Source organism: Lissotriton vulgaris, chromosome 7, assembly GCF_964263255.1.
Source record: "Lissotriton vulgaris chromosome 7, aLisVul1.2, whole genome shotgun sequence".
Lineage (NCBI taxonomy): Eukaryota > Metazoa > Chordata > Amphibia > Caudata > Salamandridae > Lissotriton > Lissotriton vulgaris.
The window spans coordinates 851,340,881-851,361,701 of NC_141695.1; the positions used below are offsets into that span (position 1 = coordinate 851,340,881).

At 44.5% G+C, this 20,821-nt stretch overlaps 1 protein-coding gene across 1 annotated transcript in view; it reads left to right on the forward strand.

Moving 5' to 3' along the window:
* Nucleotides 1-20,821, forward strand: part of CLINT1 (clathrin interactor 1) — a 656,796-nt gene that overhangs the window by 343,642 nt on the left and 292,333 nt on the right. The window contains exon 7 of the mRNA XM_086931221.1: nucleotides 18,359-18,602. Within this exon, the coding sequence (XP_086787347.1) occupies nucleotides 18,359-18,602 (244 nt within the window). The remainder of the gene's footprint in view (nucleotides 1-18,358; nucleotides 18,603-20,821) is intronic.

The window sequence follows — 20,821 nt, forward strand, 5'->3', positions numbered from 1 at the left end:
AAATTCACATGGTTCGAATAGTCCCCATCCCATTCACAGGAAATATTCCAACATATCAAATTACATTTTCTCATAGGACGATTAACACTCCAGCCCTACATTGGCAATGACTCTATGCCAGTACCTAGATGGGTCTAAAACTAGAGTAAATGGCCCTCCAAGAGTAAACCTATATGTACCCATAACCCCTAGTCATCGAGTCCTCCGAGGGCCTTTGTCTGCAGCTCCACTATCTACCTTGATTCCAAAATCCTCAGTTTTCCAGTTCTGTCACTCCCTCTTTCATCCTTTTGTGCCTGATCCTGACAAAAGAATTTTAGAAGGTCCCGATTGCTCGGTTTCAAAATGAAAGGCTACTGGATATGTTTGATCCTTATTAGAAATAGCCTGCATAAGTTTACACCCCCTGTTCTCTGCTCCTTTCTGGTAGTTCCTGATGTCTAATGACTGTGTTCTAGAGGGTCCTTAAGTGAGGAGTCCCTCCTATAGGTAATCAAAGGAAATGATACATGAGCCCCAATTACATATCACTCCTAAGAATTCACCAATTTCTTCTGAATATCTGATACACTTCAGAGGAATTGGCTGAAAAATCTGTGAACATTCTTGTCATCTGCCCCTACTGTCTGTCTTTCTCACGCTCCTGTTGGTCCTTCTCTATCAGTGGTTGGTGTCTTGGCACTTGCCCTGTTTTTCTGACCTCTTCCTTTAGAGCCCCTTGTGTTTAACCTCTGGCTTTTAACCTGCTTAAAGCCAAATTATTTGCCTTGTCATACTCCACCTTAGTGGAACAATTGGGTGTAACACACAGCAGGTCTCCGTATGGAATATCTGCATGCATGTAATGCAGAATTGCCAGCAGTGGGTTTGCAATAAAATGTCTGCAATTTATTGTTTTTAACAGACCATCTGGTCCAAATATGCTACCCTAGTATCACTAAAACTGCAGGTTTAAATCACTGCAATTTAGTGCAGAAATCTATTCCTCTGCTGCCAATCGTGTCCCCCTCCAAATGATTAATGAATCATCAATATATAGCAGGCCCATAGGGCCACACTATCAACCCAGTGTTCGTGTCCCTCTGCCAAGGCCACATGCTTCTCACACTGGCCCACTGACAAGTTTGTGTAGCTGGGGGCGAAGCACGAGCCCATTTCAGTCCCCTGACATTGCTCGTACTGCTGCTTGCAAATAAAAATGTTATATAAACAAAAATCAATTCCAACATCTGATTGTGTGCCTGATATTTCAGGGCTCTGCCATTCAGAAAGAACTGTACTACTTGTAGGCCTTTCTCGTAAGAGATACATGTATAAAGACTTGTAATCTCCAATGTTAATTGCAATATGTTCTCCTCCCAATGGATCCCCTCAATAATCCTAAGGAAATCCTTATTCTCCAGTATTAGGGGTGTCTTTCATAGATTCACATGCTTGTATATTCCCCGTCGTCGGAGTGGGAGTCCCACGGTACATAAAATAGCAGTAATATATGCATATATAGATGAAAAAATTACGTATACATATAGAGCAATTGGATATAAAGATATCATAAAGTTAAGAAAGTACCATAGAACAGAATAGGCCCATAGCAGTCTAAGGGAGAATTCACTTTAGTAACATATCAGTGTCATGTTAATGGTCCACATTCCAGCCAATCAGACTGCAGCACCCTCTAGAACCTTCTCCTCAGAAGCTCAAGTCCTCAGATTTTCTACCGCATGTCGTGTGAAGGGAGTCTCCCTGAGCTCTGCTCAGTTTTTCTACTTTCATAGCTCACTTATACTTGACAAATGTCTTCCTCAAGGAAATCTTTATTTAGACAATGTTCATCCTGTGGCAAACTGAGATTGTTTCATGAAGATCCACACAGTAAATGCATTTACTGTCTCTACCCTGACCATGAAGTCAAGAACTGTAAGAACTGCCATACTTTTTCTGCTAAAACTTTGAGACAGAGAGGCTCGTCTCCTTCTGTGGCTACAGAAGTTGAAGACATCTGAGTCAGTGGTCTCAGAGGTTTAGAGTCTCTTAATTTCATTCCAAGGCCTCTCAGAAGCGTGGGTCAGAGACGGAGATGCCCTCTCCATTCCTCAAGAAAAGAAGACTTGCTGAAGTCTCTAAGAATGGCTCCCCACAGGACTTGCCTCCAACGCCTACGGGACCTGGTTCTCTGGCGTCACAGTCCAAAGTCGTGCCATCATCTTCAAAAACGGGCACTGGCTCGTCGACGCATCCGTCGACGACATCTACGACTAAATCAATTGATGCTGTCTCTACGTCGACGACGACATGTTCAATGTCTTAAGGACTACGTCGACGACGTCCACCTCGTCGACGACGACCCATGAGGTGAGACCCATTACTTCTATCATTAAGATCTCGTGGACGACTGTCAAGACCTCATCGTCGACGAAAAAGCTTCCGTCAACGCGTCCATCTTCGTCGACGAAAGCAACACCATCGTCGACAGGACCCAGCCCGTCGACGGGAACCTTTTCGTCGACGCTGACAACCCCGTTGACGGTTGCATCCTCGTCGACGGTCCCACCTTCGTCGAGGAGTAAAATTCCGACGACAACATCCTCGTCGACGGTGACATCTGTTAACGCTACCCTCGTCGTCGAAGAACAATAAAAGGAAGTCACATCCGTCAATGGCTACGGATTCTTCATCCGCAGACCCAGCGCTGACAATTCATCAACTTCACACCATCCACTGGCCACAGCCACCACCTTCACAGTGGTCACTACTTCAATGGTTAAAAGACGGGTACCTCTGCATTTAAATCTTGTAAAGAGTGGCTCTGCTCTTCCTGAACAATTGTTTCAGTCCGCGGAGGAGGACTCTAATGATGGCTCATATGTCGGTGATGTTTTTCGACCTGCGTCTAGCCCCTCTGAATTTAAGATCAAGTGCCAGGACTATGACTATGACGAGGAAGAGGAAACCAAAGATGGGGCAGATCTTTTCCCCATAGAGCACTCTGAAACACCCATAACGGAACAGATGACACAAATACCACTGTCTTTAGTGTCTAATTTGCAGCACATGCTGGATGATTATAATCGCAGGTTTCTGCCAGCTAGGCCTGCTTCTCCAGCTCTGCAACCTCCTCCACAAACACAAGTTTCTATACCTACAGTAACACATAGATCACCAGTACGCCTTCAGCAGGATACTGATAATGAGGAACAGGACCCTCAAAACATAGATCAAGATGTCGACGACAACGTCCTCACTGATTGGGATGACTACAGGGCTCTAAAACCTTCTACTCCACCAACATCGCCAAGAGCTTCGCCTCTAGTGGACATTGGCAGATTTCACAACTTGATGGTCCGTGCTGCCAAAAGGTTTCTCCCCACTTTAGAGGTCCAGCAGACAGACTGTTTTTATATAATTTCAAGGATCTTCCTCAGAGGCACACCATCCCGATCATCAATCACATTTGGGAGGAAGGTCTCAAATTAATGGAGCGGCCTAATTCGGTCCCAGCCATTTTACCTAGACTTGATAAAAAGTATAAAGCGCCTGCAAATTCTCCAGCATGCCTAGTTTCTCAGCCGAAGGCGGATTCCGTCATCACACAGGCGGTCATCACAAAAGGTCTCGCAATCCTGCCACACCTCATCTCCCCCTCATCAAGAAGGACGCAAATTGGATTCCATCGGGAAAAAGTTTACCACTATGGCGGCCACAACAGTTAGGGCGGCTAATTCCCTAGCAATTCTTGGACGGTAGGACCGCCAGATGTAGTCCGAAATTGCAGCATTAATTCCACAATTTCCGGATGCCATCCGAGTGAAAGCGCAAGCCATTATACAGGAGGGAGAGAAGATCTCTTCAGAGATCAACTGTGCCATCGACATCTCATCTACGGGATACAGGCAATTGGCTGGGGCCGCTGTGTTGAGACGCCAAGGATGGCTAAAATCAACTGCATTTCGTCCAGAGGTTCAAGCACGAGTGCTTGATCTATCCTATGATGGCGATTCGCTCTTCGGCAAACATGTTGATGACGCTCTCGAATCCATTAAAAAGAATACGGATACGGCCCGGGCTTTAGCAACCTTCCAATATAAGAAACGGCTGTTTCGAGGAGGACGTGGTAGGGGCGGCAGCTCTTCCACTTTTCGTGGCTCCAACCAATATCGTTCCTTTAACGACAATAGACAACGAAATAACTACCAGTCCCAAAATCGCCAGACCAATTCAAAACCATACCAGCGAAAAACCACGTATAAAGGTGGTTCCAATGCTAAGAAACAGTGACAACCCCAGCCTAAAGTACACACCGTCTGTGAAAATTGGAGGTCGGATCTCCAAGTCTATCTTAAATTGGTCAAACATCACCTCCGATCATTGGGTCCTGGATGTGATCTCAAAGGGACGTACTCTAGAATTTATAAAATTTCCTCCCAACCGCCCACCTACTGGTCCGCCCCCACCTCATTACAGAGAACTATTGGCTCAAGTCAAATTGATTATCAAAAAAGGGGCTGTCAAAGTGGTACCGCAGGGGCAGCAGGGCAAAGGCTTTTACTCCCGCTTCTTTTTAATCAAGAAAAAGTCGGGAGAGTGGCGCCCTATTTTGGACTTGCGGGCCCTGAACAAATTCATCACAGAAAAAACATTTCAAATGTTAACACTACTTCAAATTTTAAATCACCTCAATCCCGGAGAATTCTTCTCCCCTATCGACCTCCAGGACGTATATTTTCATGTGCTGATTCACCACAAACACAGAAGATATCTTCCTTTCACTTTCGGACACCTGCACTTCCAGTTCAAAGTCCTGCCGTTCGGCCTTCCCCCAGCACCGAGGGTCTTTACAAAGATCATGGCTACGGTAGCTGCTTTTCTGCGCCTGCAAGGCATCCAATTTTACCCTTACCTAGACGACTGTCTTATAAAGGCTCCATCATACCAGGTGGCGAATCAGCACACTCAGGTCTGCATCTCGCTTTTTTGCACCTGGGGCCTTTCAGTCAATCGCCAAAAGTCACACTTTCGCCCATAACCGCAGCGAGATTTTCTAGGAGCCTTGCTAGATTCTCAACTGGCAAAGGTGTTTGTCTCCCAGGAACAACAGGACCACATACTCAAGATGGTACTTTCCCTGCAGTCAAAACAGTACGTTTCTGTCCGGATGTTAAAATCATTCCTGGGCATGGCTTCCTCTTGCATACATCTGATTCCACATTGCAGACTACATATGATAGTCGTACAAGAGGAACTAGACAAGCAGTAGAAACAGATCTCGGGGTCGTTCAATGACCATATTCACCTCACCCCCCGCATTCAATCTGCACTGCAGTGGTGGGCTCACCCTCCAAACATCTCCTTGGGACGACCTTTTCAAGAGACAACTCCGGCACTGACGCTCACGACAGACGTGTCATTGGAGGGTTGGGGAGCACACCTCGAAGGAATGTCCGTCAAAGGAAAGTGGACTGCGCTCCAACGCACGTGGCACATAAATCGCCTAGAACTTCTGGCAATTTTCCTTGCCCTAAAATCTTTCCAGAGGGTAGTGCAGGGCCAATCGCTGCTTGTGCGGACGGACAACACCACCAGCATGCACTACCTCAACAAACAGGGAGGCACGAGGTCTCTTCTGCTCTCCAGACAAGCACAAGAAATATGAGACTGGGCGATTCACCATCAAGTCCATCTCTCAGCGATCCATGTGCCGGGTGTCTCCAATGTCCTAGCGGACTCACTCAGCAGGTCTCTCACAGAGAATCACAAGTGGGAACTTAATCAACCAACTCTAGAGTTCATCTTCCGTCAGTGGGGCCAGCCACAGATGGATCTTTTTGCGACTGCCACCAACAGGAAATGCCAACCCTTTGCAAGTCGTCATCCCCACTGAGAGTCGAGCGGGAATGCATTTTCTATCAATTGGTCGAACAAATTCACCTACACTTTCCCTCCGCTCCCTCTAGTTCCTCGCCTGTTACACAGGATGAGGCTTCAACCCTGTCATGTCATCCTAATAGCACCCACGTGGCCACGGCGCCCATGGTTCACGGATCTCCTCCTATTTTCTCAGAGCGATCTAATTCCGCTTCATCCTCTGCCTCACCTCCTGACAATGAAGCAGGTCAAATCTGCCATCCAAATCCGGCTTATCTCCAGCTACATGCCTGGAACCTGAACACAATGACTTTGCTCATCTGAGCATCGACGCAGATTGCAGAGAAGTGCTGTCTCACGCTCGCGCTCCATCCACCATTAAAACCTATCAACTGAAGTGGAAGCGTTTCTGTGTCTGGTGCCACACTAAAGCCTTGGATCCAATGACCGCCAAGCCTGAACAGATACTGCCTTTTTTCCTGTCCCTTGCAAAATCAGGACTTTCTCATTCCACTCTTAAAGTCTTCTTGGCAGCACTCTCCCGCTTCTGTCATGATGGTTCCACGTCATTATATTCCTCTCGAATTATCCAACAGTTTTTCAAGGGCCTCTTTCGGATGTTTTCGCCCATTCGTCGCCCTCCGCCTGCTTGGCGCTTAAATTTGGTCCTGTCTCAGCTCCTCCTACCTCCTTTCGAGCCCATCCATTCAGCGGGCTTAAAATTCCTCATGTGAAAAGTTGCTCTTCTACTTGCACTAACATCCTCCAGGCGAGTAAGTGACATTCAAGCATTTACGATCCACCCCTCTTTTCTTCAGTATTCTAAAGAAGCGGTTACACTACGCACCAATCCAAAATCCTTAGTCTCCTGCAGAACGTTCCTTGCATTCTTTGGACTTAAACCGTTGTTTGAAATTCTAAGTTCAACGCACTGCGCCTTTTCGAAAATCAGATCAGCTCTTCATGGCCTGTGGCCCAATCTGCAAAGGACAGCCAGTTACCAAACAATTCATCACTAGGTGGATTTCCTCTGCCATTGCTTTTTGCCACCAATGGGCTGGAAAGCCCCTCTCTACTCCTGTACGAGCTCACTCCACAAGGGCGGTGTCAACTTCCACAGCCCTCTTTGCGGGAGTGCTTCTACGCCACATCTGCAGAGCTGCCAGGTGGTCGAGCACACACACGTTTACGAAGCACTACTGTCTCGGATAAGCAGACGCCGCAGACGCGGCTGTGGGACAATTGGTGCTACGGAATCTTTTCCAATAAGGTGAGCCTCTGTTGCTTCTCGCCTCCAGTCATAAAGGTATTTTCTCTTGAATCATAGTATGCACAGTTTTACGTTGAATTGTGTTATGCACTTTGTTTTATGCTACCTTTATGACTCATGTTGTGCTTTACTGCTTTCTATTCTTATTCAAGCATGTGAATCTATGAGAGACACCCCTAATACTGGAGAAGAACATAAGTTACTTACCTGTAAACTGTGGCTCTCCAGTATTGGTGACTTTCATAGATTCACATGCGACCCACCCTTCCTCCCCTCAGAGGCTCTTTTCTCCTCATGCACTCTTGGTCACTTTGTGCTACGAAAATCTGAGGACTTGAGCTTCTGGGGAGAAGGTTCTAGAGGCTGCTGCAGCCTGATTGGCTGGAATGTGGACCATTAAAATGACACTGATATGTTACTAAAGTGAATTCTCCCTTAGGCGGCTATGGGTCTATTCTGTTCTATGGTACTTTCTTAACTTTATTATATCTTTATATCTAATTGCTCTATATGTATATATGTATGATTACGTAATTTTTTCATCTATATATGCATATATTACTGCTATTTTATGTACCGTGGGACTCCCACTTCGACGACGGGGAATATTCAAGCATGTGAATCTATGAAAGACACCAATACTGGAGAACCACAGTTTACAGGTAAGTAACTTATGTTTGTCTCTTTTGCGTAGGAGCTAGGATCTCTCACAAACGGGTATAAAATGGAATCAATATAGATTGAGGTGTTCTCCAGGAGTCTGTTTGAGGACACAATAGGACACCCAGGTGGATCTACAAGGTTCTTGTGCACTTTTGGTAGATGATAAAAAGTGGGTAACAATACATGAAGTGATAATCCTCTCCATCTAATACTCCCTTGTTGTTCCATCGTTCCAGGAGTTTGTGGAAAACTTAGTGTTGTCATATCCAGTCCTTGAAATTGGCTGATAGCATTCCTTTACTGACAACTGTCTTTGTGCCTCATTGTGGTACTGTTCCTTATTCTGTAGGATCACATTTCCTCCCTTATCAAATGGTTTCATTATTAGGGTTTCATCACTTTCAGTGCCTGGAAAAATCCTTTCAGAGACCTTTTTAAAGGAAAGGTGAAAGAAAAAAGGGGACAGTGTTTCCCAGCAGGGTGCAATTTGAAAGGCTGCGAAAACTTATACTGCATACCATGAGTATCCTATATCCCCTGCCAGTTGAGTTAGTTCTTTTTTTATGGTTTCTCATAACAGGATTCTGGGCTATTGACCTCGACCATTTAGGTTTTTAAAATCCTTTCCTAACCTTTAAAACACATCTTTATTCATACATTTAGGGACAAGAAGTACGTTTTTGGACAGAAAAACTAAATTTTCTTCACAAACTTTTGTCCCTTTTTGAAGTTCCCTACTTGCAGGAGTAGGATAAAACGTCCAAACAGACCTAAGGCTGACTTTGCGTCCATTCCACTTTCCATCGCCCAGACTCCTGCCAATCTTGTCCAAAATTGGCAAGCAGTACTTTGAAGGACAAGGAGAAGATGAGACTGTATAGACTATAGAAAAAGGCGTCAGACTTACACAAGGATACATTTGGGAGGAGTCCTCTGAAAAAACTCAAAAGATAAAAACGCAAAGTGGTGCATTTTAAATTGGATCACTTTTTAAAGTTAATAATCAGAGGCAAGCGCAAAGAAGAAAAGAAAGTCTCTAATTCCGAGAGAGCCCTCAAAGTCGAGAAAAAGATTAAAGACTTGAAGCCAAAATGGCGATGCTCCTCCTGAAGAAGGAGGAGCATGACGATTCGCTAAAGGACTTCCGAATTCCAAAAGTCCGAAACTGACACGTCAACCCTGAAGGGGCAGAAAACACTGAATGGGAAGAAGAGGAGATTCTAGAAATACCCCCAAACCTCGCTAGGAAGATCTTGAGGAGTAACATAGATGCTCCTGAAGAGGAGGAAGCCTCAGAACATTTTGAGAACGCACGCCTTGACACCTGCGGGTTTAGTTTGCGCGATACAAATTGCATAATAAATAAATAAATAAATGGAATGACCTCTACACCGAAAGTCCAGAAGAGGAGATAATGCTGCTATCCCTCGAAAGGATCTCCATGAGATGATCTAGCCTTCTACAGCGGCCTAGTTAAAAGGGCAGCAGACACTTTTGAAGTCCACCTCGAAGAGGAGAAGGGAGCCCATGTTTCCTTCTAGAAACATTAGCCCCAGCCAGCAAGGGGACACAATACCTGCCAATGCTGCCAAGCATTCTAGACTAAGGCAAAGAAGCTTTTAAGGAACCAACCTCAAGCAAAGGGGTAACATCAAGGGTCGAGAAGAGCAAAGCGTCCTCCAAGGACCCTAAGTATATTCAAGGGAATACCTGCCTGACTCCATCATCGTCACCACGACCAGGAGAAGAGCAAATGTCCTCCAACAGTGGACCACCCCCAGAGAAAGAAAGCAAACCAATGGATATGGTGGGCAGGAAGATGGAAAAAGAGGCAGCAATACAGTGGCGCATCATAAACTCTAATGCCCTCCTAAACAGGTACAGACACCAGCAATGGGATGTTATCAATAAGCTCATCAACAAGCTCTCCAAAGAGGACAAGAGCTAAATCTATTGTCCAGGAAGGCAAAAACAAAGCAAACACATGTATATATCTGCACTAGGCGCAGTAGCCACTGCCAACTGACAAATGCGCACAGGCACCACCCTAAGAAGGCAGGCCTGGCTTAGAATTTCAGGTTATGAGCCGGGGGTTCAAACCTCCATCATTAACAGGCCTTTCACAGGGAGGCACTGTTTGGAAAGGAGATGGTTGAATCTCTCCAACAAATCAAAAAGGGTAATGAGACTGCAAGAGCAATGGGAGCCCTGCAGCAAAGAGGTACCTACCTTCAAAAGAGGTGGGTTTACCAGCAGAAACCCCACTGCAAGAGAATCATTTGTTGAAGGGCAGCAAATGTCACACCAACAACCAGGCCAAGTGAATGGCCAACATACAGGATACCAAGGTTGGCAGCAAGAGCCGAAGCAGTCCTTTCGAGGAAGAGGCAGAGGCCAGCAATCTAGAGGAAGAGGAAATGGCTCCATTTGACTCCTACACAGACTAAGACCCACACCCAACCAGTGGGGGGCGGGGGGGGGGGGAAGATAACAATACCTACAACAGTGGCAAAAAATCACCACAGACAATTGGATATTAAATTTGGTAAAATACAGGTTTTGCATAGAACTAACAAACCCCACCTGCAAATCCACGAAAAACAAGGAAGTTCTTCAAATCAGAACCCATACAGTTAAATGCAGAAATCAAATAAGTTCTCCAAAAACGAGCAATAGAATTGGTACCAACACAAGCCTTTTTCAAAGGAAACTATTCACTGTATTTTCTGGTTCCCAAACTGGACTTATCATTAAGACCAATCCTGGACCTAAGGTTCATAAACAAGATCATTTTAACACAAGTTTCAAAATGACTACTCTCCAAGAGATAACCCCACAAATTCAAAAAGGAGATTACATGGCAACTACAGACCTCAAGGACGCCTATTTGCACATTCCTGTGAAAAAGAACCACCAACAATATCTCAGGTTTCTACACAACGGAACACACTACCAGTTCAAAGTACTGCCTTTCAGAATAAAATCAGCACCACATGTCTTTACCAAGTGCCTAGCCGAAGTCGCGGCACACCTTTGAAAGGATGGAATGCACGTTTACCCCTACCTGGATGACTGGCTCATAAAGGCAAGCGCAAAATAAAAATGTCTCAGCCACATTCAAACAGCAATCCACAAGCTACAAAGACTAGGCTTCTCAATAAATCACATGAAATCCACACAAAGCCAGAAAAAAATCCTTTTCCTAGGTGCAAGGCTAGACTCCAAGAACGCACTGGCTTACCCAACGCTAAAAAGGATACAAGCTATCAATCAAGAAACCTCCCTCTACTAGAAGGGTCAATCTCGGACAGTGAGGAGAGTCATGAAACTTATGGGCATGATGGTGTCATGCATCCCGCTTATCGCTCATGCCCACCTACATATTAGCCCCTTCCAGGAATGGCTTACCAACAACTGGTTTCGAGCCACAGGGAGTTGGGGCGATCTGGTGGTTTTTAGGCACAAGCTGCAAGCAGAGATACAGTGGTGGGCATCCAACAACATAACACAGGGTAGACTTTTCAAGAACCCTACTCCTTCTGTTACAATCCCTACAGACAGGAGCACACTTCAAACAACTTAAAGTACAAGGTCAATGGAACGACCAAGATTCCCAAAAATACATCAATTACTTGGAAATGAAAACAGTACTCCTAGCATTGAAAGCATTCCAAAGACACATTAAAAAAGGACTGTTTTGATTCAAACGGACACCACCACCACAATGTTCTACCTCAACAGACTGGGAGGCACAAAATCATTTCAGCTAAGCAAGCTAGCACAACGGATTTGGCAATGGGCAGTCCCTCAAGGAATCAATCTGCAAACAATACAGTTCCAGGGAGTATACAACACCACAGCAAATCTTCTGAGCAGGCAAAACAGCGGCTCAGACGAATGGGAATTGAAGCGCAAAACACAATATATCTTCAAACTCTGGGGAACGCCAGTGATAGACCTGTTTGCGACAATACAGAACAAGAAATGCCAGTTCTTTGCCTCGAGGTGACCTCCGCACCGGTCAAAGAGGAATGCCTTGTTACTAAATTGGTCAGGGACATTTTCATACGCTTTTCCACCAATACCCCTAATCCAAAGAGTACTAGAAAAAGCAAGACAACAGGGGACAAACCTAATTCTCATTGCCCCACAGTAGCAGAGACAGACATGGTATTCAAGTCTGCTAGAACTGTCCAGGGTACAAATATTCAAAATCTGAGTAGACAAGGACCTGTTGACAATGCAACAGGGCCAAATCTTTCATCCAGTACCAACGACGTTACACTTAGCGGCTTGGCACTTGAATACGTGGAGTTTGGTCACCTCAACCTGCCTCAACGAACAATGGAAATTTTAAAGGAAGCAAGAAAATAAACTCCAAGAAAATGCTATTTTAAAACAAAGACTCCAAAGCACACCATACAATAGTTACTTTTATCCTCCGTGCAATGTGCACCATTCAGAATAATGCCTTTATTTCAAGAGCGAATCCCAGAGATTTGTAAGTCGCAGCTGTAGATCTAGTCCAATTTCAAATTGTATTTCTTTAAACAGTACAACAGCCAACAGTCGACGCACGTTTTGCCTTCCTGGGCTTTCTCAAGGCTCACAAAAGTATTGGTTACAATCCTTATGTCTCCATATCGTTCATGGTGTTATGCAAAAGTCCCGACCCGCAATCAAAAGTATCAGCAAAACTATATTAAAGTAGTCAACATCCTTGGTGCACAGCTAACAATCAAATTAACTCTTATCGAAATGCAAGAAACAGTGATGATATATCTAACTCATCTCCTAGACAGTTACATCAACTACTCAAGCGTAAAGGTACATCTCGCTGCCATCGTAGCGTACATCAGGGGAAAAACAGGCAAAGGTTTCTCATCAAGACCCGTCATAAAAAGATTCCTAGAAGGATCTAAAAGAATTGCTCCTAGAACAGCTCCAGTTCCCATGTAGAGTCTAAATACAGTGCTCACACAACTTATGACAAAACCTTTTGAGCCCATGCATTAGGCAGAACACAAACACATCACTTTAAAAACAGCCTTTCTCATTGCTGTTACATTCTTACGAAGAGTGATTTACAAGCGTTAACCATACAAGAACCATACATACAAATCCACAAAGTTATTCAAAAAACAAACCCACAGTTCCTACCAAAAGTGGTATCCACACATCACTTAAATCAAAGTATTCCTCTTCTGGTTTTCTTCAAAAACTCAAAACAAAAGGGGGGGGGAAGCCTCCATACCCTGTATTTAAGGAGAGCACTACTGTATTACCTACAGAAAACAGAACAAACCTGCAAGACCAAAAAGTTGTTTGTTGCACATACTAACACAGGAACGCCGGTCACTAAGGCAACAAACTCACAATGGATAGTCTAAACCATCCAATCTTGCTATACCTCTGCTAACAAAGAATCAACGGTACAACCAACAGCTCACTCAACTAGGACAAAGGGAGCGACTCTTGCATTTATAGCCAATGTGCCCATGGACACTATATGTTCAGCAGCTATATGGGCATCACCACACCTTCACCAAACATTATTGTGTGGACATAAAAAAATGAATAGGACAAATAAGACAAAGTACTTCAACACCGGTTTGCAAAGTCTTCCTCTCACCACAGACTCCCCAAGATGGGAGCTATTTAATCTGATGCACAGCATGTGAATAAAGAAAACTATTCACGCTGCTAAATAAAATGGTTACTTACCAGTAGGAGTAGTTTTGCAGCTTGAAGAATTTTTTGGATTAACATGCGACCCACTTGGCCTCCCCTACAAGGAATACAAACAGGTGGGGAAGCAGGTTATAATAATTATATAAGAAACCATCTAAAAGACTATAGACTAAAGACGCAAAGAGTAAAATGAATCCAAAGATGGCTACCACGCACTACAACTTCGGAGCGCCCTCTAACGTCACACAGGGTACGTAACTTGCACCAAATGGTGGTCGACAACGCCCAAAACAAGAAATAAAAATCTATTCCGGACCCAACCACTAGATGGCGGAATAATACACAGCATGTGAACCCGGAAAATTCTTCAAGCTGCAAAACTATTCCTACTGGTAAGTAACCATTTCGTTCTTCGATCGCAAGACTTTTTTTATACAGATGCGCACCCAAAAATAATTTACAGCTATTAGCAGTTTTATTGCTATTTCTTTTTTAGGGTTGTGCCAGCGATGGCATGCACTAGTGCATGCGTCTTGCTTGCGAGGCACTATTGGTTACAAGAAGGGCTTCAAGCTTCACTATTACTTACCATTCGTTTAGCTTCTCTGTCAATCTTATTTGCTGCCTCCTAACTGGACAGCAGAAACCAGGTGTGCCTTCCTGTTTCTTCACTGGGTCACAGACCAATCACTGATTGATGCCTCTTTATCAGTGTCTCTCCGCTGCTCGCAGCGATTCAGGTACAGTTTCTTCTCTCTCTGTCACCCCTTTTCAGTGATGCTTCTCCCACCTAACCCTTCTCATGTTGCTGCTCCCGTCTGCCCGACCCTCCCCGTTAAATGCAATTACAATACCATACTACTACTAACTGTGGTTCCTTGAAACAGTTGCTCTTTCTGCCTGTACAGCAGTAGTGCAATACATAGAACACAACTGAAAGGCGAACCTTCCGACTGGCACAGACTGCAGAATATGGCTGCGCATGTATTAACATTTAAATTGCAGGCTGCGTTCCCTTCTTTATGGAATTATTATTTGTGGTTGGTTGTTTGAAAGATATCTTTGTGTCCCACTACGCCGAATTCGTTTCATATATCAGTTTGTGTGAAGCTTCAGATGACTGAGTAAAAAGCATGCATGCATGAACTAAACCCTCCACCCACACCTCGCCACAACATGATCTCTGTTTTACTACTAATTTATGAAGTTTTCTGTTGGTTACAGTTTTAACATTCAAAAACAAGGGAGCTTAGAGGGTAAAGCTAGTCATAGGTCGCCCTCCACTCATAATACAACATGTACATACAAGACCTAGACTTTATAGGCACTTATACACTTCATCCTTCTATTACGGGGATACCAATTATTGCAAAACTGTTGCAAGAAGTCACTCCCCTATCATTAGTTATTGGGGTAGTCGGTATAGCCCTGGATAGTGCCTCATTTAACAGTCGCCTGTTCCAAGCAAAATAAAATTCAGTTGTGGGACAACACACACATTCACTTCAGTGTCAAACCGTGATACATAATCAACAAAAAAGTGAGTGAGAGCGAGAAGGTACCTCACGGGCGCACCACCAACGGGAACCTGGCAGGTACTCATCAGGATTGCCCTGTTATCATCATTGGCGCCTTCAAGCTCGAAAAAGAAGAATAGAGTGTCCAAAAAACCACAAAATAATTGTGTAGAAATATGCAGTGAGAAAGAGGTCAAAAGTAACCTACAAAAAGTCAAACAACATGTAAAAACACATCACACAGCAACACAGACGCAACTGCAACCATCGGTAAAGGATCCTTCCCCTTCAGTTTACGACTTGGTGAAAGGCACCGGCATGCACACGTACACGGGCTGATTTAATGCCGGATGCCTTTCACCAAGTTGTAAACTGAAGGGGAAGGATCCTTTACCGATGGTTGCAGTTGCAGCTTGATACCCCCGGCCGGTACGAGTAGGAGTGGCCGAGTGAGGTTGTGAAGACCAATTTTGTCCATATGCAGTGGCTCCAATGTATGACGCCCTGAAGAAATTGCCAAAATTTTTTAAAGGCAATGAAACATGTCGGCAAGTATAGTAGTAGTGGTTGGATAGTTAGTAACCACGCTTACTATTTTTAAATCCCCACACCCAACACAAGAGAGAGAATAAAATTGTGCATCTGTGTTACTGTGTGATGTGTTTTTACATGTTGTTTGACTTTTTGTAGGTTACTTTTGACCTCTTTCTCACTGCATATTTCTACACAATTATTTTGTGGTTTGTTGGGCATTCTATTCTTCTTTTTCGAGCTTGAAGGCGCCAATGATGATAACAGGGCAATTCTGGTGAGTACCTGCCAGGTTCCCGTTGGTGGTGCGCCCGTGAGGTACCTTCTCGCTCTCACTCACTTTTTTGTTGATTATGTATCACGGTTTGACACTGAAGTGCATGTGTGTGTTGTCCCACAACGGAATTTTATTTTGCTTGGAACAGGCGACTGTTAAATGAGGCACTATCCAGGGCTATACCGACTACCCCAATAACTAATGATAGGGGAGTGACTTCTTGCAACAGTTTTGCAATAATTGGTATCCCCGTAATAGAAGGATGAGGTGTATAAGTGCCTGAAAAGTCTAGGTCTTGTATGTACATGTTACAGTTTTAACATGCCAGGGAATATTTCTCTTAGATTTGTGCGCCATTGAATACTTTATTCAAGCGTCTTCTAACACTGGACGTAAACCCTCCCCTGCTACTGTTGTTGCTTGAAGGAAAAAATGTACACTTCATACCAACAGGATAGTCAGCAGAAGTACTCACCAACGGTTCCTGAAGACTAGCCCATTTTTCCTCTCGTTTTTTTTTTTTTAACCATTGGAAAAAGGCTCATTTGAACACTCCCCTATAGTGTCTTTAATGATCAGCATTCTTTTCAGAATAAACCACTCGCTCACTTTTAAAAATTGCCCCACTCGGGCAAGACCCGCAGGGAGCGTAGGGGAGCGCTATTAATGCTTCTGCTTCAAAGAGCTGTCGGGCGAGCAGGTTGTTGACCTACCTTTGTGGACACTGGGTGACCTTCCATCAGCTCAGTTGGAGTGTATTTAACCTTTTCGGCCGTTGGGTAGCAGGAAATGCACCAAAGCCTAATAATGTGATATGGTATTGTAGCACTTTATTGTCCAAGAAGCCCTCACTAAATGATGTACTTATGTTGGCTGCATTACACTGAATACTGTGGTAATGAAGTATTTCCGTGTTTTATGCGAGCTCGAATAATAAGACCAAGTGATTGACTGGGTTTCTGTTGACAGTGTACCTTTTGTATTGTGATGGTGGTAACAATGAGAGAAGAGAATGTAATGAGTCGGGTGTTGTAAGAACACACTTTGAGTTTTATCATCTTTCATTTGTTCTATTTCGATACCAATCCTGGCTCTTTACTTTGTATCGCATTTGTCTTTTACTTTAGTTTGTCGTCCCGTTTCTTCTATTTAGTAAAAGTCAATACACTCGAAACTCACTCTCACCTCGGTGTTTTCTTAGGTGTGGGCACTGTGTTTTCTTGTTTGCGAGACATTGCTTACACCAAGCATTATCGAAACCAATAGGTCTCGCCCAAAAGACAACTGTTGGCTTTGTCAATGATTTTTTAAAACTGTGTTGCGCAGCAGCGCAGCATGGGCAATACAGCTGAAAGTACAGAAAAGAAAAGGGCTATGACACGGTCAACTCTTGGCACGTCCTATCGCTTTCATTATTTTAACTTTCAGCCATGTTGCACAGCGGCTGTGCTGCTATGCAGCATGGCAAAAGTCATTGACAAAGCCAAGAGATCTTATATGGCAAGACCTATTGACTCTGCCAATGTTTGTTTAGAGCTGAGGGAGCCCAGCCCTTGTTCCTGCTAGGACTGAAGAAGTGTTTCTTTGGCTAATGACGGCATACAAAAAAATAGTCTGCCTAAATGAAAGAGTTGAATATCGAGAGTTCTCATGTTAACCTTGTTTCAGTTCTGGTCAGTATAAAGGTTTGTGTTTATCCCTGCCAGTGTGTTCGTGCAAGGTGAGCAGTGTGCTGTGTGAGGTCAGGGGGTGGGATGAGTGCAAGGTGAGATGTTCCTGAACGACGAGAAGATGAGGTGTTGCCTGTGTGTGCGCGCGCAGGGTCAGTGGTGTGCCTCTGAGCGCAGGATTTATCACATTTAGTGGAGTGGTGTGGCTCACTGGTTAGAGGCGGCAGACCTGGAAGCAGGAGTCGGCCCGGGACCAGGGTTCAATTCCTGACGCGGCAGGGTCGTGGACCAGGGTCAGCGGACTCGATAATTCTCGCCTCAGTGCCTACTCTAGCCAGGGGTCCCACTCGGCAACTCTGGGCATTAGCTTGACTAATCTCCACAACGGCCCCATCAACGCCGGGGATGCCTGGCTCCACCTTGGGGACTCCCAGTAGGGACGATCCCACAGGGAAAGCCAGGACGGGTTCCCCAGCGGTATACCGTGCCAGGATACTCCGGTAGTAGTTGTGCGCGTTACAAAACAGCATATAACATAACAATAAATCCAGGCCTTTTGGAATTGCAAACGTGTGTTCCATATTTACCCGTTTGTTTAACGTGGAGATGCCATTAGTTGAAATTGATGTCAAAAAAATAAGTAGACTAAGACATTTATGCACCTTATTAGACAGACCTGCACCTTCTCATTCGACCTACTTATGAAAAATACGGACTCATGCAAAATGCATTGCACTCCAATATGCACACAGTTGTGCCTTTAACTATACCCATTGCATTATCTAGGCACACGTTGATTTTGACATTCTGGCATACCTGCAAACTACACTGTTTGCCATTAACTTATCTGATAAAAACTGGCTTGTTCTTTTCTCAGTGACAGTGACGAGGAGAAAAAAGCCAGAAAAGCCAAGACATCTAAAGGCGAATTTAAAGACGAGGAAGAGACGGTGACAACCAAGCACATCCATATCACGCAGGCCACAGAAACCACAACCACCAGACACAAGCGAACAGGAAACCCTGCTAAGATTGATCTGGGAGCTGCAGCGCACTACACAGGGGAGAATGGCAGCCCAGAGCTGACCTCTGCAGCGCACCCACAGCTGGCAACAACTAAAGTAAGGGCAGTATTGTATGCATTATAACTCTAAACTCCAATATTTCATCAGGTCTGGCCGCATTATTTCTACGTCTAATGGCTTCCCTGTCCCCCTCTGTTTGGACCCACGCCTTCCACATCTTTGCTTTCTTAGGCCTGTTGCTTCTCTCCTTTCCACTTTTCTGCTTTTTTTTCACAGTGTTGTAGCGCACTTTATTGCCTCACCTATGGACAGGAACAAGTTTCACCTGGATTCCACACTGTATTTTAGTTCACTCTGACAATTGCCCTACCTTCCCTATGCCGTGCTTTTCTCTCATTTACACCGCTGACTTTCACCTGACCAAACATAAATCTGCTGCCTGAGGGCTCTACATATCCCTCTAACCAGTCCCCTAGAAATAGGCATTGCTTATTTAACAAACCTGAGTGGCAACTGGGGCTGGGAGGATTTTTGTTCTCACAAATAGAACCATGGAGTGCACCAATCATGAGAGCATGTTGTCATCGGAGGAAATATGATCGTGTCCTTCAGTTCAAAGGTTATGTTCTAAGCACACTTCAGAGTTCCTGACACCTCCTCCCCAATGCCTTAGGGTACCCTTAAATTTGCCTTCCAAACCTACTCAACTTCTCAAAGGTGACCCCTCTTTCACTATGCACTCATGGTCTCTCCAGGAGGCCCAGAATTTCCTCCATGTTTTGGGCCATCTACATCTCGCGTACATAGATTTGAGAGGCATCAGTTTTGATTTGAGTTGTGGCTGAGATTACACCAATACTTCAGTGCCTAGAAAGAAAATAGATTTGTGCGAAGAATGCACAATTTATCCTTGGTAGACTGCCGTAAGGAATCTGTTGCCTCTCATAGAAAATGCACGGCACATGAATAGCAACAACAAAAGGAAAGGAATAAGCTCCATAAAATTCCCAAATCAATTTAGGTCAAAGGGAAGATAATTATATGATTAAATTGCCACCCTGCCACCAAGGTCCTCGTGCCAGCTCCCCCTGTGACAGTTCTCCTTTCCAGCTTCCCTGCAGTCTGCCGCCCTCTGCTGCCTGTCTACCTGCTATTCTCTGTGCCTCCTCTGCTTGTTTCTTGCTCTGTTTTGCCTTTTTCCTGCACTCTGTTTTGTCTTTTCTGCTTGTTTTTTTGCCATACGCTTTGCGGTTTGCTCGTTTTATGTCCCCTTCTGCTCTATTTTACCTTTTAAGCCCTCTGTTTTGCCGTTTCTGCTCGTTTTCTGCCCTCTGGTCTGCCCCGTTCTGCTCTGTATTGCCTTTTTGCTCGTTGTTCTGGCCTCTGTTTTGCCTTTTCTGCCCTCTGTTTTGCCTTTTCTGCCGTATGCTTGGCTTACTGCTCGTCTTTTGCCCTCTTCTGCTCTGCTTTGCCTTTGCTGCTCATTTTTCTGCCCTCTGCTTTGCCTTTCTGCTCGTTTTTCTGCCCTCTGTTTCACCTTTTTTGCTTGCTTGTTTTTCTACCCCCTGTTTTGCATTTTCCTGCTTGTTTCTTCCTGCCGTTTCCGCAAGACCTGGCTTTTCGGCAGACACCTCGCACCTCATCGCCCATATACCCCTGGGGGGTATATGGGCGCTCTACAGATGCTGATTGATTGACACCCAAATAAATATTAGCCGAAAGGATTGACAGATGATCATCCCCCCTCCCCCAAAAAAAAACTCTGCCAGAGGCCCTGTTGAGAAGTATCTTTATTTTGTGGTCACAACAGAATTTGTTGTATATAATATTCCACAGATCCAATCATTGCTCAAGATTGGATGGCTTTCGTGTCCGTCTCAGTTGCTGAGCTTTTGTTTGCTGCTTTCCTTTGCGGCTTTCCTTTATTTCTTTTTGTCCTGCCTACAGAAACTTTGTGGTTTTATAGCCGGATGTAAGAAAGGGGAGGCACATTTAAATACCGGTTTGCCTCATTTCAGTGCTTTCTAGTGGTCCCTTGAAACACTGCTGTAGTAATGTGAAAGATGCAGCATCGACCGTTACATATATTGAAGACTGCTTTAAACAAGCATTCACAAAGCAATTGGTCTCTATTGTATATAAAGATCAGCTAAGCCCATTGCCAGTGTTTGTGTTTAATTATAAAAATTTAGTGTATTTAGACAACTGTTTATTAAAACATAATCGTAGTTATAAAACAGCACCAATCTACATATTAACTACATGAAAAACACATGTATGTTAAGATCTACAATTGCATTACTGAAAGCCATCTA